Source organism: Lagenorhynchus albirostris, chromosome 6 (genome assembly GCF_949774975.1).
Source record: "Lagenorhynchus albirostris chromosome 6, mLagAlb1.1, whole genome shotgun sequence".
Taxonomy (NCBI): Eukaryota; Metazoa; Chordata; class Mammalia; order Artiodactyla; family Delphinidae; genus Lagenorhynchus; species Lagenorhynchus albirostris.
Genome location: NC_083100.1, coordinates 72,658,508 through 72,679,664, shown reverse-complemented (window position 1 = coordinate 72,679,664; position 21,157 = coordinate 72,658,508). Strand labels below are relative to the sequence as shown.

The following is a 21,157-nucleotide window of genomic DNA, read 5'->3' as shown; positions in this document are numbered from 1 at the left end:
ATTTATATGCATTATTATCATCTGCACAGTCAATTAGCTCTCAAATAAACATCTAACATTAGGTGATATGCATCGCTGGTCTTACTAATTTTGAAATATTTAGGTACTAGAAAACCAGATAAATTATTAATGTTAAGTCATTATTATTTTTCATAATTTCTTAATGAATTTTTTAAAAATGTCTAATCGGGCTTCCCTGGTGGCGCAGTGATTGAGAGTCCGCCTGCTGATGCAGGGGACACGGGCTCGTGCCCCGGTCTGGGAAGATTCCACATGCCGCGGAGCGGCTGCACCCGTGAGCCATGGCCGCTGAGCCTGCACGTCCAGAGCCTGTGCTCTGTAACGGGAGAGGCCACAACAGTGAGAGACCCACGTACTGCAAAAAAAAAAAAAAAAAAAAAAAAAAAAAGAACCTATTTGCCCATGTCACCATGAATAATATGAAATCCCTGATAGAGCTGATTTATTTTTTAAATTTATTTATTTATTTATTTTTGGTTGCGTTGGGTGTTCGTTGCTGCGTGCGGGCTTTCTCTGGTTGTGGCGAGCGGAGGGCTACTCTTCATTGCAGTGTGCGGACTTCTCATTGCGGTGGCTTCTCTTGTTGCGGAGCACAGGCAGAGCTGATTTATTGAAAGAGCAGTCAACAAAATTTAGGGAAACACAGGTTCTAGTTACAGCTCTGCCTTCATATCGCTCTGTGACTTTAAAGGTAGCAAATCGTTTTGTACCACTGACTTTTCTAATTTCCCTTACCTACGTTGTAAGCATGTGATTATTACTACGTTTGAAATGCTTCAAGAGCCTCATAAAGGACCAACCATAATATATTATGCCTGTCATTATATAAAAATACTTAGGAATCAATCAGTTTAAAAATTTATGTGATTGATTATAACATACGAAATAAAGTGTACTGTGTAAAATCCACCCAGAATGAATTAGCAGGATTTTCTTGTCTTGGTCTTGTAAGAAGCTAGATGGATGAAATATAGATTTCACTGTTCTTTAAGGAGAATTCAGTTTAGTAAATGGAATACATGTAATGGCTAAGTGCTTTACCCAAGGGCTGGATAAAGGACTCTAGGCACGCGGGAGGGTGATATTTCAGGTGGATGGAGCAAGGTGAGAAAAAGCTCTGAGTGCTAAGTATAGGAAATTATGAATAGTTCTGTCCAGGTGCATGAAGGGGAGTGGCAGGAGACTGAAAAAAAGGTATTTGGGGCAGACTGCCGAGGGTCTTAAAATAAGGCTGTGGTAACCGTACTACAGGTTGGGTGTGAAGGGCATGGTGTGCAGTGGTTAACACCATGGGGTTAGGAGTCAGACTGATGTGATTCAAATCTTGGTTTTGAATGACTTCAGTCAAGTCAGCCCTCTGTGAATGAGGGTAACCTTCATTCACTACCTTGCAGTCTGACTAAGAAGTTAACAACGTAATGCATGTTAAAGCTTAGCAGAGAGCCTGGAGTCCAGGAAACACTCAGGAAAGGATAGAGATTATTGATGAGTAGTATTATGCCCTCAACAGATTTATCTGGGAGAAATGTGAAAAGCAGAGTCAAGGCCCCTTGCCACCACGGTGGGGAGAAGACTTAGTGCAGGGTTATTACAATAGTCTAAAGTTAATGTGAGTCCGAATTAGGGTAGTAGTGGTGGGAATGGCAAGGATGGGAATGGATTCAATAGTGGTAGAGAGGTTGAGTGACAGGATTTGGGAAACCATTTAACGTGTGAGAAATGGGGAATAAGAGAAAGGGGAAAATGATGCAAAGATGAAAACACTTGCATTTTGAGTCTGAGTAAAAGGGGAATGGTGGTTCCATTTGATTAGTGATTCTGGAACTTTTGTATGCATGAGAATCTCCTGGAGGTCCTGTTCAAGTACCAGTGGCTGGACCTGACCCCTTCTGGTTCAAAGAAGTTTCCAGGTGATACTGATGCTGCTGTTCAGGGCCCGTACTTCGAGGACCACTGCAGTGGAGAAATAGAAAACACAGGAGGCAGGGGGTGGTATGGCTAGATGTGAGCCATGGCTCATCCTTCAAGTAGAGATGCTTAATTCACTACCATCAAAATGCTTAGTTCACTACCATTGAAAACATCAGTTTGAATCTGATTAGAGATAGTGGATTTGGACATCACACAGGCCCATGCAATGTTCAGAGACTGCCAGGTAAGAGATTAAAGAGCCAGTGAGCTACTGGTGGGTAGACAAGTTTTTATAAAGCCATCGGTGATGCTGTAGGAAAGGCTTGAGCTTTTACCCGTTTGGCTCAGCCTTCTCTGTATGTGGCTCTAAGCAAAGCTTTCATTAGTGTGTTTTAATGTAAACCTCTCTTCATTTTGATTTCCTAATAAAGGAGCTTTGGTGACAGTTACAGATAAGAGCCTGAGGTTTAGAATATAGATTTAGAGCATCTGGTAAGCTTTGCCATTCTCTCTGCTTCATTAAAACTGAAGGATAGATATCAGAGCTAAACCTGGTATAATCCTGTGTGGTTTGATAGGATAAAACAATAAAGATCTGAATGTTGATCATCTCCTATTTGAATGTCAACTAGTATAACAAAAAATCAGATTGGTGGTTGTGTCTCATGTTTTTCTGTTATCTTAAAGAAGATCTAAATGTAAAAAACTGTGGGCATAGATTAGAGCAACTAATCCAGCAGTAGCATCCTAACAATCATTCCCTTCCTGTCTTCAGAGTGGTGTGAGGTCAGGAGTTTCCATTTAAAGGTTAACCCTTTGTGGTGACCAGCCCTTTGTAAATATTCAGCCTTGACCAAAGTAATTAAAATTTTGTTTTCCAACATGTAAGGTATATTTTTAATGTAGAATACAGGATAGTACCCCTTAGTTCAACCATCCCAAAATACAATAAAAATGAACTGAATTCTTATTTTTTTAATTTATTTATTTATTTTGGCTTGTGGGATCTTAGTTCCCCAACAGGGGATTGAACCCACGCCCTCAGCAGTGAGAGCTCAGAGTCCTAACCACTGAACCACCAGGGGAATTCCCTGAGCTGAATTTTTACTGTTGACTAAGTTGTGTTCTGCAAGACAATATTGTTTCTTGAGATGTTAATAGTTATTACTTGAAAAAGAAAAGGTGTGGTTAGTTTCAATAAATCAAAGAATGGCCAGGTTATAGAAAGGTAAGCTGATATCCTACTGGTGGACGTCTGAAAACTTTTAATATGCTAGTGTCACTGTGAACCTCCAAGCTTTGGAATCTTCTGGGCAGCAGTTTTCAAACCTGCTTGAAGGTTTAAACCCCTATGGGAGAGTGGGACACTGGTATCTGAGAACACAGTTTGATTGAAAAAGGCAATGTTTCTTCTTAACAAAAGGATCTGGTCAGTACAGAGGGGTTAAACATCATGTAGTTAGCATTTTTATAATTAATTATATATGGTTTTTAGTGACTACCAAGTAGACTTAATAAAGACTTGTCAATTATTATGTAAACTGTGATAGAAGGTCAGGACATTTGATCACCTCTGCACTAGTGGATGGTTATTAAGATTGAGAGTTCAGGGACCCTTTCAAAATATGATTGCTTTGGTTTTGGTATCAGCCTAGATTTGGGAGTGGAATCTGGGATGCTTTGAGGATTTCTTACTAGCTCTTAAATATTCATTTTTAAAGTAGTTCTCTAGGCCTGACTCAAGAGCATCAAATATATGATCATGACCATAATTTACTCATCTTTTTAACATGCAAAAGAGAAAAAAATGCTATAGTATATCCTGATATAAGACATACACTGTGAAATTCTCTGCACCTTAAAAATCTAACATTATTATTCAGTGATGATTGATCTTTTAGTGATATAAAACTCTTTTACCATACTAAATTAGAAAGGTAAATTATTATTATTGGAAGATTTTTAAGCAACAGTGATTGAAATAAAAATTATTTCTTACGTAAGCACGATTGTATCAAATAATGACCTTGTCAGTTTACTTCTTTCAGTCTAACCAGTACTCAGTACTTTCCTGCTGAGATGTATAGACATGGAAAGGTATGTTGACCCCTGGTGTGTTGTACATGTACTGTGATGTGAATAGGTTTTTAATACACAGATGAACATCTTTAAAAATTACATATTTTAATTTATATTAGGAAAATTATATAGAAGCATTAGAAACCAGGATTTCAGTGATTTAATGCTAGAATGATACTGTCTTGTCTTAAAAAGGAGTCAATTTAAAGAGAAATATTTACTAAAAGGTAGTATAGGTCAAATGGGAAGGAAACAGAGATTGAGGAGTCCTGAGGTCAAGAAGATGTTTTCTGATGAGAAGATTTAAGCATTAAACTGAGAGGAAACACTGACGATTTGGGAAAGAGAAGCAAGATCCTGGAAGAGGCAAGAGGGCATGGAGAGTCTGGCCTTAGACAGGAAGGGGACACTCCTCTACCAATCCTGGAAGAGGATTGAGGACTAACATAAATGTGGGACAGGAAATTGAGAGTGTCATCGCTAATGGCCTGATAGGAATGCCTACTGCTGTTTCTTAATTGTCATCGTCATAGTGGTAGTAACTATTGTAGCCACTCCTGAATTAGTGAATCAGTTAGAACAACCTGAAGTAAATAGATGCTAGTGATACAAGTGGGCAACTGTAGTTGTATGGCATGACCCCCAATGAGCTTTTGCACAAGTTTGGAAGAAGAATTGTTTCTAGCATCTAAGGCAAGAGGGAACACAGCGTACTAATGTAAGAATGTAAGTGGACGAGACTTCCTTGGCGGTCCAGTGGTAAAGAATCCACCTTCCAATGCAAGGGACGTGAGTTTGATCCCTGGTCAGTAAACTAAGATCCCACATGCCACAGGGCAGCTAAGCCCACTTGCCACAACTACTGAGCTCTCACGCCTCAACTAGAGAGCCCACGTGCCGCAAACTACAGAGCCCACGCGCTCTGGAGCCTGCGTGCCACAACTACAGAACCCACATGCCCTGGAGCCGTGTGCCACAACTAGAGAAGAGAAAACCCACACACCACAACTAGAGAGAAGTCCGAGCACTACAACAAAGAGACTGTGCCTCAGTGAAAGATCCCGCATGCCCCAACAAAGATCCCTTATGCTGCAACTAAGACCCAGTGCAGCCCAAAAAATAAATAAATAAATAAATCTTTTTTTAAAAAAAGAATGTAAGTGGGAATATGATTACAGATTCTACTGACAGGAGGACAGTGAGAAATATTATATACAACTTCATGCTAATAAGTAGAGGTAGTGAGGAACCAGGGGAAGGCCAGTTTCCTTCTCTGGAGCACCTCAGCTGTGGTGTGAAGAATGCATAGTCTTCACCAGACAGAGGTCAGAAGAAGCAGTATTTTCAGGAAAGAACTACATTTCAATTAAAGTCTGTAGGTGGAGAGTCTTCTTAGTAACCCTGAGATGGAGAATATTCTAAGTAAAAGATGAAGAGTTTATAAACAGAATTTGCAAACTGGAACGAGGCTTCCATAGGGCACAGTTGGAAAGGGTCAGGAGATATGTCACTACTGGCCATCAGTGAGGCTTTAATGAAGGTGAGAGGGGCTAGGAGGCCACAAGAGGGTGAAGTATGCCCTGTTTTTAGTGCCAGCACCAGAGTCCTTGAAGCTGAGGTCTGGGATGGAGCGCTTCCTGCTTATTGAAGGAGATGGGAGTGGAAGGACCTAATGCTGGAAGCCTCCTGGGCTTCTGGAAGCCAGTGGCAGGAGACATGACTAGGTATGCAGTATTATTTCTGTTTAAAAAAAACACTGAATCACCAGTTTAAGGTCGCATTTAGGACTGAGGTACCTGGAGTTTAGGTAGAGGTTTCACTCCAAATGAACAGCAGGAACAGGTGGGTATGAAGAAGACCCAACTAGAAGTCTCAGAAATGGAAAACATTGTCATTGGAAAAAAGTGAATAATAGATGAGATAAACCCTTCACGAGGCAAACAGAGAAATAGTGAATTGAAAGAAATACTGAGAAATTCTCAGAGAAATTAAGAGAAAATATGAAAAAGCTGTGGAGACTCCCATTTCTGGCATATTCAATACCCTAACCGGTCTCCCCACTGAAAGAAACTAAATACGTATACTGAATAAAGTATTTAAATTGTGTTTTTAAAAGCAAGGCTGAGCTGCCAAGGAAGTAAAGTACTCACAGAAACAAAAACCAAAATGAAAGTGAGACTCCTAAGCTAAGTAAGCAGTAAACCTGGCTTCCACCTTGAAAGTATGTGTCAAGCCTAGGTGATCTTGAGCATACCATTAGATGTCAAATGCCATGTGCCCTCTGAGGGCTGCCCAAGATGGGGAGTCTAATGGGATATCCCTTGCCCAAACATAAAACTTTACAGAGCAACAGCATTAGTACAAGGGTGTTGAGAAACCTGTCCCCCAGAAGAGGACAAGCTTGGGTGCTGGTAGTAGGGAGAAAGTATCCCCCTGAGCGTTTATGATACCTGTGAGAGAGGGTACCTAAATGGCCAATAAGCATCTGGAAAGATGTTGGTTAACAAGGAAATACAAAATAAAATAAATGCAAGGTAGCACCCCATGCCTGTCAGATTACAAAGAAAGAAAGGAAGGGAGGGAGGGAAGGAGAGAAGGAAGGAAAGAGGGAGGGAAGGAGGGGAGGGAGGGAGGGAGGAAGGAAGGAGGGAAGGAAGGAAATTTAAGCCCCAAAATGCAAATCGGTATCAGTGAAAATGTACAGAAACTGGAGCCCTCATACACTGCTGACTGGAATGTAAATTGGTACAACTACTTTGGAAGGTAATTTGATAATCGTTATCAAGTAAACTTGAAGATATGCGTAGCCTTCAACCCAACAATTCCACGTCTGTGTCTCTACTGGAGAGGTCTGGCACGTGTGCACAAGATGATTTATACAGTGATGCTTATTTTGCAGTACGCTTATAATTGCACAAAATTGGAAGCAACCCAAGGGTTCATCATTATAAGAACATATAAATATATTGTGCTGTAGTTGTACAATAGAATACTGTTGAGCAATGGAAATAAATGAACTAGATCTATGTGTACTGATACTGATAAATCTCAAAATCATATTATAATAAAACCAATCTGCAGAGCACTGAGTGTATTATACCATTGATATAAATTGTATGAATATGCAAAACAATACTATATATTATTTATGGATCTGTATATATGGAGTAGTAAGAATATAAAATACTCATGTGAATATTAAACACCAAATTCAAGCTAATGGTTTCTTCCGGAGAGGGAAGAAGAGAGAGAAATAAGATCCAGGAAGAAGAAACCAGGGGATTCCATTGTATCTGTAATATTTTATTTCTCAAAAAACCTGAAGCAAATGTAGCAAAACAGTAAGATTTGCTAGAGCTGGATCAGCTTTGCCAAAGCTCATTGTATTATTGTTTATACTTTTTCAGTACATTTAAAGCATCTCACAGTATTGAAAAATTAGGAGTGAGAGAAAACTTCTATCATTATATAAAAGGAATCCAAAAACAGTACTGTCCCAGGTTGGGTTCTCACTGGAGTGGAGTTTTGCATGCAGAATGTTTATTATAGATCAGCACTTGTGGAGGTGAGGGCAAGGAAAAGCAGGCTTGGGCAAGGGAGAGGTCCAAATACCATGCCAGACAGTCAAGCCCATGGAAAGCTCTGAAGCAAATCTGGATCCAGCTTTTATATTCTCACCTCAATCAGTGGCTGCATGCAGCCTGCCCAGAAGGGTACAACTTCCTTGGTCAAGGAGATTCTCTGCCTCTGAGGGCCCCCTGAAGGCACTGACCACTGGGGTATTGAGTCCTTCCTTGGGCCTCCTCGGGCCATGCGTTTCTGTCTACCATACAAGATCATGCAAGTGAATCTTTGTTTCCTTCTATTCCCTTGACTCTCAGAGAATATTTATCAATATACTTACTGAGAGAGATGAGGTAAATATAAACAAAAGCTTCCAAACGCATGTGAACTGACTCCACTTTTATAGCATGTTAGTAGGCTCGGCTTTCCTTCTAAGCTTGATTACGGTCTTGTTTGACAGAATTTAAGAGGAAATTGTCATGTACTAATCATTGGCAAATGCTTTTAACATTATTTCCTTGCTCTTCTCAAAGGATCCCCCTGTAATTTAGATGCCCAGTTTGGGATGCTGCAGTAAAGATCAGCATTCACACACTATGTTTAGAGGATAAAATATTAAAATTTTAAATTTATGGATGGTATCACTGCATAATCATCTCAATGAGTGTTATTTTGGAAATCATTAGATGTGTTTTTATATGTAATACCGTCTTCCTTGTCAGTCAGTCTAAGAAGCCAGTAGAGACAGAATTGTCAAATATTTATATCCTACTCATTCATCTTGGCGCCAGTCACATGTGGGAGTTTTATTTGTATTCTATAGAAGTAGTATTAATAATTTTATTAAAAAGCATATATATATTTTACTTGTAAATATCCACAGGTATTAGATAACCTTTATAGATTCCATGCTTTACAGCTTCCTGAGAGTCTGCTTTGGGGGCTTTAATGATGTCATACTTGTGAGAAGTGTGGGCAAATAATGGATAAAATGGTTTTGATAAAAGTAGCCAGTAATGTTCAGTATTATGGGCTCCACAGCCAGGAGGGATACAGTGTAGACTTTACTCAGTTCATATGAGTGTTAAAGGAATTTCCCAACTTCTAACAAAATGTAGCTGCATCGTGGGTACAGAGGCTCTTCTAGCAGCTTGACAACTGTAAATGGTTTCTAGCAGTATGTCAGTCAGAGTTTCTAGTTGCAAGAAAAAGAGACTGACATGGCTAATTATGCAGGGGGGGAAAAGTGCTTATTAGGTGGTTATTAGTGAATTCCCACATTTGTTGCCAGGACTGGAGAACAAACCTTGAGACTAAACTCCCAGGAACAGTGTCCAAATCAAGTAAACACTGCCACTGCCACCAAGTATAAACATAGTTTGTGTGGAGGTCATTTCCTTGAGTCCTACTGCAGGGAGTACAGCAAGAAGGTGAAAGAAAGAGAGAAAACGAGCTTCATATTTTCTGATGTCACTGTCTTGGTTTCAGCATCCAAGTCACAGTCTGGCATCTTCTCGGCAGAGCCAAAGGCATCTGTCTCAGCTTCTAAGGGAAGGAATTACGGGTCATTAAGTTCCAACCTGTGCCTTCAAGCAGGAAATTTCCCAACCATTTCCTTGAAAGGATGCTCAAAAGGCCATAGGCAGCTACAAATATGATTTTAAAAATCCACTAAAATGTTTTTTTCTATGAATGGAAATTTTTTTAATGTTCTCATTTGAAACATGCCTCAATCCTACCCTGGTAACTTTTGGCTATCGCAAAATGAAGAAAACCCTCCAGCCCTCAATCCCTAGTTGCCACTGAACTGAGAACACAAAAGTTATGTGATGGCTTGGGGAATATTTTGAGATGCACAGATGGTCCTTTCCTGGCCCACCTTGATCCAAGCAGCCAGTCTTCCAGGAAAAGATGTGTATAATAAGACAATTGAGTAAAATAATAGAAAGAATGGAAGCGTATCACAGAAACTATGATGCTGTTTAAGGACAAAGAAAGACTAAGTGTGAAGTAAACATAATACTATTTGTCCTTAAAATCAATGATCTTAGCCTGGTACTGAATGTTGTGCAATTATTATCTATCTGATCTTTTGTTGCCGAACATTTATCAAAAGCCTGTGGTCTAGGAAGTGTTAAGCAGATGTAGGCAGTGTCCTACTTACCCATTATGATCCTATTGTACGGCATTATTGGGCCAGCTATTACTCATTCAGGCACTGCCCTATGCGCCCACACCAACTGGGCTCATTAGAAAAGGACTCTCAATATCAGGAAGCAATAAGGAGTTCACGGACTGTTTCTTAAGAATTATTCTAGGAATAGTTTGTAGAATTTGCACGGCCAATGCTGTCAAGTAACTGCACGTTTGCCTGACTCCGCAGGGAGTTAATACACTTTTCAATTAAATTGTTTTTTATTTTTGTTTGCATGACAAATACACATTGTCATAAATAATATTATGTTGTCAGTAATATTATTATTATAAACAAAACTAAGGTAGTTTTATTTCTGATTAGCTCCTAGACTTAGGGTTCATCTGTCGTATTTTGAACCAGGAGTCAGTGTCCAATTAAACCACTTACAGTTCAGCATTTGCTTTGAGTAGACTTGTAAGGAGTTAATGTGGCACAAGGGAGTTTGAGGTGTTACTGGAGATGTTATTTGTGGCTTAAAGCCTTTAGTGTATACTTGATTTGATTTATAGATATTTTATGGCATGGCCTGCTTTCTATTTATTAAAATCCTGTCAAGATAACAATGAGATAAGTACAAATAATGTTAAAACATTTCTCCTAGAATAGAATACTGGCCTTCATGATGCATCGTAGAATGTAGAATGTAATTTCTTGAGACAATCTTTCCAGCTTTTTAATACAATTTTAAATTCTATATTATGGCTCAGACTTTTTCATTATTTTTTCTCTTGTCCCTTCATGAAGTGACACATGAATGCATTTGTGACAATAGGAAAAAATGTGTATTATAGATAAATATAGAAAGACTTTTTTGTGGGGTTGTAATGATTTTTTTTCTTAACAGTGGAAAGGCTTTGTATCAAATATGGTCAAGTGATTCTCATTACAGGAATTTACTTCTTTTTTTTTTTAATGCTGTGCTAACATACAGTATGAGGGATGGAAGAATTGGCTGTTGAGGCCTATATTGGTTGGTGTGCCTCTAATGTAGGCACATCGAGTGAGGACTCTGCAGACCTTACTTTAATACATCACTGGAGCAAAAGTACTGTTTGAAGACCTCATTTAGAACCACCACCACCAACAGCAAAAAAGGCCAAATAAAGCTCTACATGTTTTCAGTTTCAAACGAAGACACATATTCTAGTGCCTTTAAGTTTGTAAAAGCTACAAATTAGTAGGTTGTTGAGGCCCACAGTTCTATTCAAAACCCTAATCTCGTAAGGCCACACTGTAGTGTTACATTACGGGCATGTTCCTGTGTTTCCTGTGACGTACATGAATTCATGTATCTGCCTAAGCAAACCTGGTGCCTTATATGCCTTCTATTTCCTTGAATCACAGGAGCTTCAGTTTCAGCGACTAACCCGAGAACTGGAGGTGGAAAGGCAGATTGTTGCCAGTCAGCTAGAAAGATGTAGGCTTGGAGCAGAATCACCAAGCATCGCGAGCACCAGGTACAGGGCCGATGGCTCTATTTTCTTACACGCCTTCAAGTCACACATTATTAAGTTGTCCTAGATGCAGCAAATGATGCTTTTAGTGTTGTCACTGTTAACTGGCCTTCCTGAAATGGATACCAAAAATGTCAATTTATTCTAATTTTGAGAAACCTCTTGTAATATTGATTATCTTTCAGTCCTGTGCTTGAAGTGTTTTATACAGCACTGGTATGCCTCTCTAGCAAAAGCTACTATGCTAACTTTAGAAATTTGATTTCTTTTATGTAGACAAAGTTAATGAATGTTTTCAACAATTGTTAATTATTTGGCAAAGCTAATTGGCTTTGAAAACCTGATTGATTTTTTTTAACTCAGAAATATTTCTAAGTCATAACATTTATCTAGCTTTGAAAAACACATTCAATTTACTTGGGGTTTTCTAGAACTCTGGAAAACTACTATACGAAATAATTACTATATGAAATAATTGTGTATTCAAATATAGTAAATGCGAAGTAAGTCGAAAAGAAAAATATCGTATTATTAACGCATATATGTGGAATCTAGAAAAATGGTATAGATGATCTTATTTGCAAAGCAGAAATAGAGACCCAGATGTAGAGAACAAATGTACGGATACCAAGGGGGGAAGGAGGGTGGGACGAATTGGGAGATTGGGATTGACATATATACACTACTGATACTATGTATAAAATAGATAACTACTGAGAACCTACTGTATAGCACAGGGAACTCTACTTAGTGCACTGTGGTGACCTAAATGGGAAGGAAATCCAAAAAAGAGGGGATACATGTATATGTATAGCTGATTCATTTTGCTGTACAGTAGAAACTAACACAACGTTGTAAAGCAACTATACACCAATAAAAATTAATTTTAAAAAATATATAGTAAATGCAAAACCAGTATATTACTGGAAAAAACACATTTAATCACAAGTATTTTATATTTAAGTAGCCTCTTATGCTATTTAAAATATCATTAGAATAAAAATTACGGCCACAACTCCAAATGGTGAAATCACTACTTATGCAATCTGTGGGTTTCTTTCTTAGTATTTACATATTCCAATAAAGCCTACCATAAAATACTTCTGTTGCTTGCATTTTTAAGCTTAGTTTGTTTAGTCCTAAGTAGGTGTATGCCCATAGTAACTTGTCTTTCAGCTGTTTCTAACATCGTAATTGTTGTATTTCTCATTATCTTCTGTTATTCATAGACAAAAAATCCTTCTTGGTGAATACAATGCTGTCTGTAGTTTGTCTTTCCCAGCTGATTGCTATGAATTTAAAATTATTAGGCAGATAAAATTGTATTGTCATGAATTTTTAAATCTTTGACCCTTAACAATTATGCACGTTAGTATGTTTAGTAAGGCATAAAGCATGCAAGTAAGATCAAGAAAACTTTCAAAACACAGATATCAAATTATGTGATCATTTTTAAGACATCCAGGCAGTTGTTCATAGGAAGAGAAATTATAAGCAAGGTGTAAAATTACAAATCAAAAATTTCTAACTCTAGCTTTGTATTCCTCAATTAGATAATTTATCAAGAAAGTTAAAATTGTCAAAACAAAAATTTGTTTTAATTTTACCCAGTTTTTTTAAAGGATATCTGTATGTTTAGCACCAAAAAGAACAGTTCACAAGCTAAATAACGTAGTGTTATATATTTCCAGATTTTTTCAAATGTAATTTTACACTATTAGAAAAATTAAATCGGTATTTAAAGAATTCAGTTAAGGCGTTTATTCTGACAATTTTGCCAATTAAACGAACATAGAACTTTTCTCGGTAAACTCCTAGAGATATTTGATATGTCAATAATACCTAGAGGAAATGGCAAAGGAGAAAGGAAAATCCCCAGGTACCAGAAATAGAGAACCAAAAGCCAGAGCCACGGGCTTCCCTGGTGGCGCAGTGGTTGAGAATCTGCCTGCTAATGCAGGGGACACGGGTTCGAGCCCTGGTCTGGGAGGATCCCACATGCCGCGGAGCGACTGGGCCCGTGAGGCACAACTGCTGAGCCTGCACGTCTGGAGTCTGTGCTCCGCAACAAGAGAGGCCGTGATAGTGAGAGGCCCGCGCACCGCAATGAAGAGTGGCGCCGGTTTGCCACAACTAGAGAAGGCCCTCGCACAGAAACGAAGACCCAACACAGCAAAAATAAATAAATAAACTCCTACCTCCAACATCTTCAAAAAAAAAAAAAAAGCCAGGGCCACAAGCATTTGAGCTGCATTGAGTGCAGGAGGCCTGGGCACTGTCAAGCCCCCAACAAAGCACTGGAGTCTTAGGTTTAATACCCCTGCAGGGACCAAAGAGTGAGGCCTTATGTGCTCACGGTGGTAGACTTGAACTTGGGAACACTGCATTAAGCCATGACCCTCAAAAGCTGCACCCTTGGACCACCCCAGGCTTGCACGGTATGTGGGTCTGGAGCCCAAATGTAACTGTATGCATTGTTCAGGAATACCCAGCTGAGAAACTGACATCACCAAAGATGCGCTCACAATCAGATAATAAAAAACTCAAGTCAGAAAAACTCAAGGATGAGTAAGAATCAGCAAGCAGGAGAGCAGGATTTAAAACTTTTAAGAACTTGATATCATTGGAGAAAGTCTGACAGGTATGCACAGGAAGACAGGTACAAAGATGCTTATTGTAACATTATTTGCAAAAGTAAAAAATTTGAATCAGGATAGAAATGGGAAATAAACTGTGGATAAGTAAACTCAAGAGCCATTAAAACGAAACAACTACATGTATCAACGTGGACATCTTTGCAGAACAGACTTTCAAGTGAAAACTACAAGTTGCAAAAGAATAGGTATAGGTTATATTTATGAATATTTTAAAATATACATAATACTGAATTTAAATAGTGTTTGATTTTACGAATCAGTGCATCTCTAGTAAAAGTATAAAAAATATTTCAGGATGACACCACTTTAAGATAGGGGTACCTCTAGGGACGAAGGGGAGGAGGAAGCTATCAGGAATTCGGCTTTAGCCAAATCTGTAACGTTTTATTTAAGACTGCCATCTGGAACAAACATAACAAAAAATATGAATATTGATATCTGTTAAACAAGGGGGTTGTTGATATATGCATGGCTGTTAGATTATTTTCTGTAGTAAATATTTTAAAATATTAAATAATTTTAGGGTTATATAGTTTGAATTAGCTAATTCCATAGGTTTGTTAAAAATCTGTTAGTAAAATACATATTGTGAGTAATACTTATTGTCAGTGATTTGGGGCTTTGTGTCTGGATCTCAGTGCCCAGCTTGGCGCCTGGCATGGCAGTGGGGCTCAGTCAGACAATGTCGGGTGAGTGAGTGGGTCCTGCAGAAATGGAAACCGGGCTGACCAGAGAAAGAGGGAAAGTATGCGCAGAAGTGTGTATGATCTCGCATTGCTGTACTGGAGTTCCAAGAGGCTTGGTAGTTTCCAGGATGTGTACTAAAAGGACCTACTGGCTTATGAGGTTGGAAGAGTAAAGCTGGCATTAGATTGTGGAGAACCAGGAACCAGGTGATGATGAGTGTCACCTTCATTAGGTCTGTAAAGGAGACAGGTTGAAACACATTGCTCTAGTTGGAAGCAGTTGTCCTGATAGTGTAGGGTGTAGGTCAGAAAGAAGAGAGGCCAGGCAGCAAGACAGGAATCTATTATGGAATCTTAACGGTTATGAGTAAGGGGGGTTTCTTTATTCAGTGAACTCTGGTTGGAATGATAATTGATCCACTTTGATTGCCCTTCTCCCGTCTCATGTTGGATTCTCATGTATTCTTGATGCCCCCAGCTAAGTGCTAACCCGTTCGTACAGCCTTTCCCACAGTTCTCCAGGAAAGTCATCTCTCTTCATCCGAACTCTCATGACTGTTCCTCTGTGCCTGTATTAGCCTCCTATGAGGAGCTAAAGCTCACCGCAGCCCTGGCACAGTGCCTGGGGCTCAGCAGGCAGGCACCCTGCTAAGTGTTCATTGAATAAATAATGAAACTTAGGCCCAGTGTGATTTAAGTTCCTCAGGAAAGGATGCTTTACCATTAGGTCACCTACTTGGCATTCACCCTTTCCCATATCTGCCTTCTTCACACGTTTCAGTGTGCTTTTCGGTGGACCTTAAGAAGAACTCTGCTCCGTGACCACCAGGTTTACACACTGGCAAGAGCCCATTAGAAAACAGTGTTAGTGAAGGGAGCATAGGTTTTTATTGTGTCACTTGAGAGATCCCCCTTGTGCCTGTCAGTCCCCACCATCAGTCTCAGAACCAGAATCTAAAGATACAGAAAATAGCTCTCAGACCCCAGCCCTCTTTCCCATCAGCCATTTCTGATTTGCTGAAGGAAAATTATAAGTGCGATCACTGCTTCCAGCCAGGAAACTTCCTTTGGATTCAGGTCCTTCTTACATGGGAGTAAGTTTAGTCAGCAAGATGGGGGATTTGAAAACTGGTTATCTTTCATATTGTTTGATTTAGATCCTATGCCAGAGTTGGTAAGGTGATCTGTAAGATTTTATTTTTCCTAGTCCAGATATGATCTCAAAGGGTAAAGAAAAGCATACTTTGATTTACTTTTTCAGTTGTCCAAAGTTCTTGCCATATTGGCCTCACCCTGTGAAGAAGGAGTAGACAGTGGCATGAGGTCCTATTTAATTAATGACTCTAATATTGTACTAAATAATATACTGTAGAGCCCTCTTCCAAATGGCTCTAAAGCCCAGCATTTCGGTTTCCTCACACTTGCAGTACCAAAGATAAATTTTTAACCCTGCCGTGACGTGTTCCCATTTTACAGTACGGAAACTGGGCCTCTGCATGTATTTATTTAGGAAGTGTCCTAAAAGGTGAGCTGCACAGCTGTCTTTGGCAGTTCATTTGCAATATGCCTTGCTGAGAACATTAAAAAAAATCTTAATGATTAAAATGATTGCTAGGTTTTCTTTTTTTAACATCTTTATTGGAGTATAATTGCTTTACAATGGTGTGTTAGTTTCTGCTTTATAACAAAGGGAATCAGCTATACATATACATATATCCCCATATCTCCTCCCTCTTGTGTCTCCCTCCCACCCTCCCTATCCCACCCCTTTAGGTGGTCACAAAGCACCAAGCTGATCTCCCTGTGCTATGTGACTGCTTCCCACTAGCTATCTATTTTACATTTGGTGGTGTATATATGTCCATGCCACTCTCTCACTTCGTCCCAGCTTACCCTTCCCCCTCCCCGTGTCCTCAAGTCCATTTTCTACTTCTGTGTCTTTATTCCTGTCCTGCCCCCTAGGTTCTTCAGAACCATTTTTTTTCTCTTTAGATTCCATATATATGTGTTAGCATACAGTATTTGTTTTTCTCTTTCTGACTTACTTCTTCACTCTGTATGACAGACTCTAGGTCTATCCAACTCACTGCAAATAACTCAATTTCGTTTCTTTTTATGGCTAAGTAATATTCCCTTGTCTATATGTGCCACATCTTCTTTATCCATTCTTCTGTCGATGGACACTTAGGTTGCTTCCATGTCCTGGCTATTGTAAATAGTGCTGCAATGAACATTTTGGTACATGACTCCTTTTGAATCATGGTTTTCTCAGGGTATATATGCCCAGTAGTGGGATTGCTGAGTCATATGGTAGCTCTATATTTAGTGTTTTAAGGAACCTCCATATTGTTCTCCATAGTGGCTGTATCAATTTACATTCCCACCAACAGAGCAAGAGGGTTCCCTTTTCTCCCCACCCTCTCCAGCATTTATTGTCTGTAGATATTTTGATAATAGCCATTCTGACTGGTGTGAGGTGCTACCTCATTGTAGTTTTGATTTGCATTTCTCTAATAATTAGTGATGTTGAGCAGCTTTTCATGTGCTTCTTGGCAATCTGTATATCTTCTTTGGAGAAATGTCTATTTAGGTCTTCTGCCCATTTTTGGATTGGGTTGTTTGTTTTTTGGTTATTGAGCTGCATGAGCTGCTTATAAATTTTGGAGATTAATCCTTTGTTAGTTGCTTCATTTGCAAATATTTTCTCCTATTCTGAGGGTTGTCTTTTCGTCTTGTTTATGATTTCCTTTGCTGTGCAAAAGCTTTTAAATTTCATTAGGTCCCATTTGTTTATTTTTGTTTTTATTTCCATTTCTCTAGGAGGTGGGTCAAAAAGGATCTTGCTGTGATGTATGTCATAGCGTGTTCTGCCTATGTTTTCCTCTAAGAGTTTTATAGTGTCTGGCCTTACATTTAGGTCTTTAATCCATTTTGAGTTTATTTTTGTGTATGGTGTTAGGGAGTGTTCTAATTTCATTCTTTTACATGTAGCTGTCCAGTTTTCCCAGCACCACTTATTGAAGAGGCTTATTTCTCCATTGTATATTCTTGACTCCTTTATCAAAAATTAAAATGATTGCTAGGTTTTCTATTAACGACTCTTTGGAAGTAGTGACTCTAAACAAACTAGCAATAAAAAAACCCATTTCTAATATGATTTTTATTTACTGCAAAAATGCATTAATAACACAAGTAATAACACCAGCAATATCAGTATATAATGATCCTTAATCTGGAATTGATGGTGCTTGTACCCAAAGATGATATATCAGACCACGAATAATCACTGAAAATTGAGAAACCCTGAAGGGGAGCTATGGGATTAGTTAATAGAGAAGCTACAGACTTTCTGCCTTTGTACCAAGTACACTATAGTTACCTGTGCATTTAATAGTCATCTATTTTAATATTTCACCTGATTAAAGATAGGCTGTAGAAATAGTCAATAAATTATATCTTTTCTGTATTTGTACTGAGTATAGTATAGATATTTATATATTTAATTTTTTACCTCATTTAAAGTGGGCCTTGGGATCAGTTAATAGAGAAAATACCGATTTTCTGCATTTGTTTTTAGTGTACTATAGTTATTTACATATTCAGTATTTCACCTCATAGGAAGTAGGGCGTGAAATCAGTTTATTGAAAAGTTACAGCATTTCTGCATTTACACTGAGTACACTATATCTTATGTACTATGCACTATGCACTATTTAATATTTTACCTCTCCACATGTATTTGGAACATTTTTAGAAAACACAGAAGCCAACAATGGAGTGAGGGAATTGGGGCAAAGATAAAATAAAGACTAGAAAAATAAGATGAAGCCAAGGTTAAAATAGTATACAAAATATATGTCGTCAATATTGCACGCATTGGCTTAAAGTAGAGAGCCACTTTGGCTCTGAGTGTCCTGGTAGCCAGGCTAAAGAAAAAAACTCTAATGAATTACGTGATTCAACGTGTCTGGAAGATAAAAACAAACCAGGTTGCTCAGGAGGATTTACTGTCCCTGGGGCTGAGACTTGAGTGGTTTCTCTTGTGAGTTGCTGTTGAGAGCACTGCGTGATGAGGCAAACAGCGTCCTCGGTAGTTTCTAAATTATAAAATCAGACTCACAGGGGTTCTTTCTTTTGTTGTTAAATACAATATAAATGGATGGAAAAGCAGCTTAGCTAAAAGCAGTTCTCCAGGAGGCCAATTCTGTTGCTCCAGTTTGGCGGGAGGATGATAGTTAGCATATGCAGATGGATGGATCCATTTCGGGTTCTCCAAGCAAGCAGCCTGCCATGATGACTTCTGTCTGCAGAGCTTTTTAGAGTCATGGGTGGCAGTGGGTACCAAGGTGTGAGAGGTCCTGTTTTGCAGGTCACCGTGCAGGTGCACGTTGTGCATGCCTTAGCGACAGAAGCAGAGGTATGTACGGCGCATCTCAGGAGAATCTCATAGCACAGGCACCTCAGAGAAAAATAATGCCCTTTAAACCTCTTGCACCCCATGGGCTAAGCAACAACCTTCAAATCCAAATTTTGATGAATGTAGGATTTATTCTTTTTCTCTTTGCAGTATCATCCATGGAATGTTGCTCTCACCTTAGCCTGCTTTAGACTTCACTGGATGGGGGTGACAGCAAGGGGACTTCCCCTGCCTACCTACACTCCCAAGGGCACAGAAGGGGACAAGTGTGGCCAAAACAGCATTCTCACCTTTTAACTGACTGGAGTTACATAATGCTCATTTTAGCCAATTTGTAAAGTTCAAGGAAGTATAAAGAGAAAAGTCGTAATTCTACAATTCATAGATAACCACTTTATTTTTAGGTCTGGTTTATTGAAGTGTAATTTACTTACAGTAAAATTCACCCTTTGTAGCATACAGTTTTATGATTTTTGGCAGTTTGGCATGTAGTTGTATAACCACCATCATGATTGAAATGTAGAACATTTCCATTAACCCGAAAAAAGAGGCAACCACTTTTTTTTTTTTTTTTTGCGGTACGCGGGCCTCTCACCACTGTGGCCTCTCCCGTCGCGGAGCACAGGCTCCGGACGCGCAGGCTCAGCGGCCATGGCTCACGGGCCCAGCCGCCCCGGGGCATGTGGGATCCTCCCAGACCGGGGCACGAACCCATGTCCCCTGCATCGGCAGGCGGACTCTCAACCACTGCACCACCAGGGAAGCCCGGCAACCACTTTTTAAAGTTTGCCACATTTCATTCCCTTCCAAAAAAATTTAAGTGTGAGATAACTCCCTACGGCCAACTTTTTATCTCATTCCTAAAGTCCCACTTTGATAGCCAGTTCTAACTTTTAATGGCTCCCACCTGTCTGAGGAATTCTCAAGGAGAAAAGTAGCTTGGAGATGCACCCAAGGGATGCTAGTTTAGCGGTGGTTAGAGGTCACTACAGCCTTCCCGTGGCAAGCTGCACTCGGTGGGTGCAGGGGACTTGGCCAGGGGAACTACTAAAAGGCACAGTCTTCAAGTGTACAAGACATGGCCTGCGTTGCGTGTTTCATCCAAGCAGAGACATTACACTAGTGGTTCAGCTGGGGTAACAGAAACTGTGGAAGGAGAAGAAAATGTAATTCAAATTGAAAAGTCAGTAAATATAAATACGATCATCTCAGAATTCAAGAAATTGGGTAACAAAACTGTGGAAGGAGAAGAAAATATAGTTCAAATTGAAAAGTCAGTAAATATAAATATGATCATCTCAGAATTCAAGAAATTATTTCTGAAATTTTACAGTACAGAATTTCAAAACTATTTCTGATAACAGGCTTAGAATCTTACCATTGCCCAGAAACAGAAACTTCACTTCTCACTTACTTCTAGGTAAGTTGTAGGTGGTAAAGGAGAAAGTTTATTTCTTTGGGACACAGATATTGGTTCCACATATTTTATCTTGTAAGTAAATCATAGCTTGTCTGCTCCTTAAGATGAAGCACTAAATTTTCATTTATATTGAAGTACAAAAGAGATACTTAAAAGATGGACCTTTTACTAATTATAGAAAACACTAATGACAACTTTTGGAATTGAAGCTTAGTTTTAAATTTTTGTTTTGATATTTTGCACATTGTTTTAAAATTTGTTTATGCCATTTGGAAGCAGTTGGCCCCTTCACATTGTCTGTCCTTTAGCTGGCTGCCATTGGTGTTAGGAAGTTACGCTAGACCCTGAGAAAAATCCTGTCCATGTCTGTCAACTGAATGAGGGGGGAAATGGGTGGCAATATTAAAATTAAATAACTTCACACTCTTCCTAAGATTATCTCTCCCTTTTCAGTTAGTTTAAAGCTCTGCTAAAATAGAATTCTTTATGGTTTCAGAAAGGTCATACAATCTTGACAAATAGTCTTCTTATTGCCATTTAAGAAAAGAACTCTTATTTTTTAACGAAAAGATTTGATACCCTACTACCATTCAGACTTTTTTTTTTTTTTTTACATTTTATAGGATCATCTGCTAGTGCCCATCAGGCTTCCATTGATACTATTAAAAATTCTAAAAATGCCGTAGGACTGACAGTAGCCGAAAAGCCTTTTTCATGGGTCAGGTCTTTTCTTCAACAAATATTTTTAAGT

At 39.0% G+C, this 21,157-nt stretch overlaps 1 protein-coding gene across 13 annotated transcripts in view; it reads left to right on the top strand.

The window, feature by feature from the left end:
* PKP4 (plakophilin 4) overlaps positions 1–21,157 on the top strand; it is a 251,769-nt gene that overhangs the window by 125,263 nt on the left and 105,349 nt on the right. For 12 of the 13 annotated variants that reach the window (XM_060152843.1, XM_060152842.1, XM_060152845.1 and 9 more), the window contains exon 3: positions 11,117–11,229. The exons of the other annotated variant lie outside the window; for it this stretch is intronic. In XM_060152843.1, the coding sequence (XP_060008826.1) occupies positions 11,117–11,229 (113 nt within the window). The remainder of the gene's footprint in view (positions 1–11,116; positions 11,230–21,157) is intronic. 13 annotated transcript variants of the gene reach the window in all.